At 47.2% G+C, this 1,396-nt stretch overlaps 1 protein-coding gene across 2 annotated transcripts in view; it reads right to left on the bottom strand.

The window, feature by feature from the left end:
- The window catches only part of LOC101858797, a 32,754-nt gene that overhangs the window by 3,750 nt on the left and 27,608 nt on the right, over positions 1-1,396 (bottom strand). For both annotated transcript variants that reach the window (XM_005103981.3, XM_005103980.3), the window contains exon 3: positions 299-691. In XM_005103981.3, the coding sequence (XP_005104038.1) occupies positions 299-691 (393 nt within the window). The remainder of the gene's footprint in view (positions 1-298; positions 692-1,396) is intronic.

A 1,396-nucleotide genomic window follows, 5' to 3' on the forward strand; every position in this document is an offset into this window, starting at 1 on the left:
CCAAAACACACACACACACACCACACACAGACCCAAAAATATTTCTGCTCCGTTGAATGTTCCAATAAAATGACAGTGAAGACGAGGGGTAAAAACAATGTTTTAAGATTTAGCGTGAAACTATTATCCAACGTAGAGAAGCCTTGCACAACATTCAATACTTTAACCACTTCACTGTTAGGCCTTACACATGTTGTGAACTACATGTATATATAGAATGCACTACGCAGTCATGCGACATCAGTAACTATGACAATGAAAGGGTTTTAAAAAAAACAACAACGAAATGCACACTAACCTATTCGAGACGCAGCGCCATTGAGCTCCGTCAGCACCCCAGGAGGCTGAGTGTCCATCATGGTGACGTCAGCAGGAGAACCGTGGAACTGAACAGCGTCCATATAGTGGTGATGTCTGCTGACCTCTGCCCTGGTCGTCTGCGGCATGAGGAGGGAGGAGGACGACGACGACGATCCCAGCTGATGCTGCTGCTGTTGTTGCTGCTGCTGCTGCTGTTCAAGCTGTTGTTGCTGTTGCTGCTGTTGGAGCTGTGTGGCCAGGTGTGAGCTGAGCTGTCGCTCCCTGAGAGGGTCCATGAGACTAGAGGGTCTCTGCTCCCCTGGGACCATGTCCATCTCCGATCTGAGGACATGCTGGTGCTGGTGGATGTGGCGGTCGTCGGTGCGGAGTTCTGGAAGCAAAGATTATACAAATACAAATGTTTTACTCCTCCATTAATACAATTTAGGTTGTTTTTTGTGAGAGAAAACAACCAAAACAAAGATATTCAAGAGCTTAAATGTTTATTAACGCCTCAATTAAAACAATTTTTGTTTTGTGTGTGTGTGTCTTCTTCTTCTTCTTCCTCGTTCTCGATGACAGCAGCTAGACAGTCAGTCCGATGTCGCGTACAAACTGTGTAGTTTGCTTCAACTCTGAAAGACTGCCATATCCACGTCTGTGAGCGAAGGGTGTGGTGTGTGTGTGTGTGTGTGTGTGTGTGTGTGTGTGTGTGTGTGTGTGTGTGTGTGTGTGTGTGTGTGTGTGTGTGTGTGTGTAACCCCAAAGAGGACGAGTGCACATGGGTTGTCGTCTGCCAGACATGACGTCATGACATGGCTGCTCATCGCCTGGTAGTGACTGCGCCAAACTGAGCACATCTGATCGCTGGCAAACTGCTCACCCCCGCAGAAAACACCTGTGGCCTTCCCGAACCTCATTTCACGATCCAATCACTAGACTCCGGTGGAAAAAAATTGTCATGTCACTCCACCAGACTGCCTGTTTAGATACTTTTTTTTGGGAGGGGGGGGAGGGTTATGTCGTTATTCAGCGTCTTACTACTCCCTACCACCACCCCCTCCCCCTTAAAAAAATGAAAATAGAAAAAGAAAAA

This window comes from Aplysia californica, unplaced genomic scaffold, assembly GCF_000002075.1.
Source record: "Aplysia californica isolate F4 #8 unplaced genomic scaffold, AplCal3.0 scaffold00399, whole genome shotgun sequence".
Lineage (NCBI taxonomy): Eukaryota > Metazoa > Mollusca > Gastropoda > Aplysiida > Aplysiidae > Aplysia > Aplysia californica.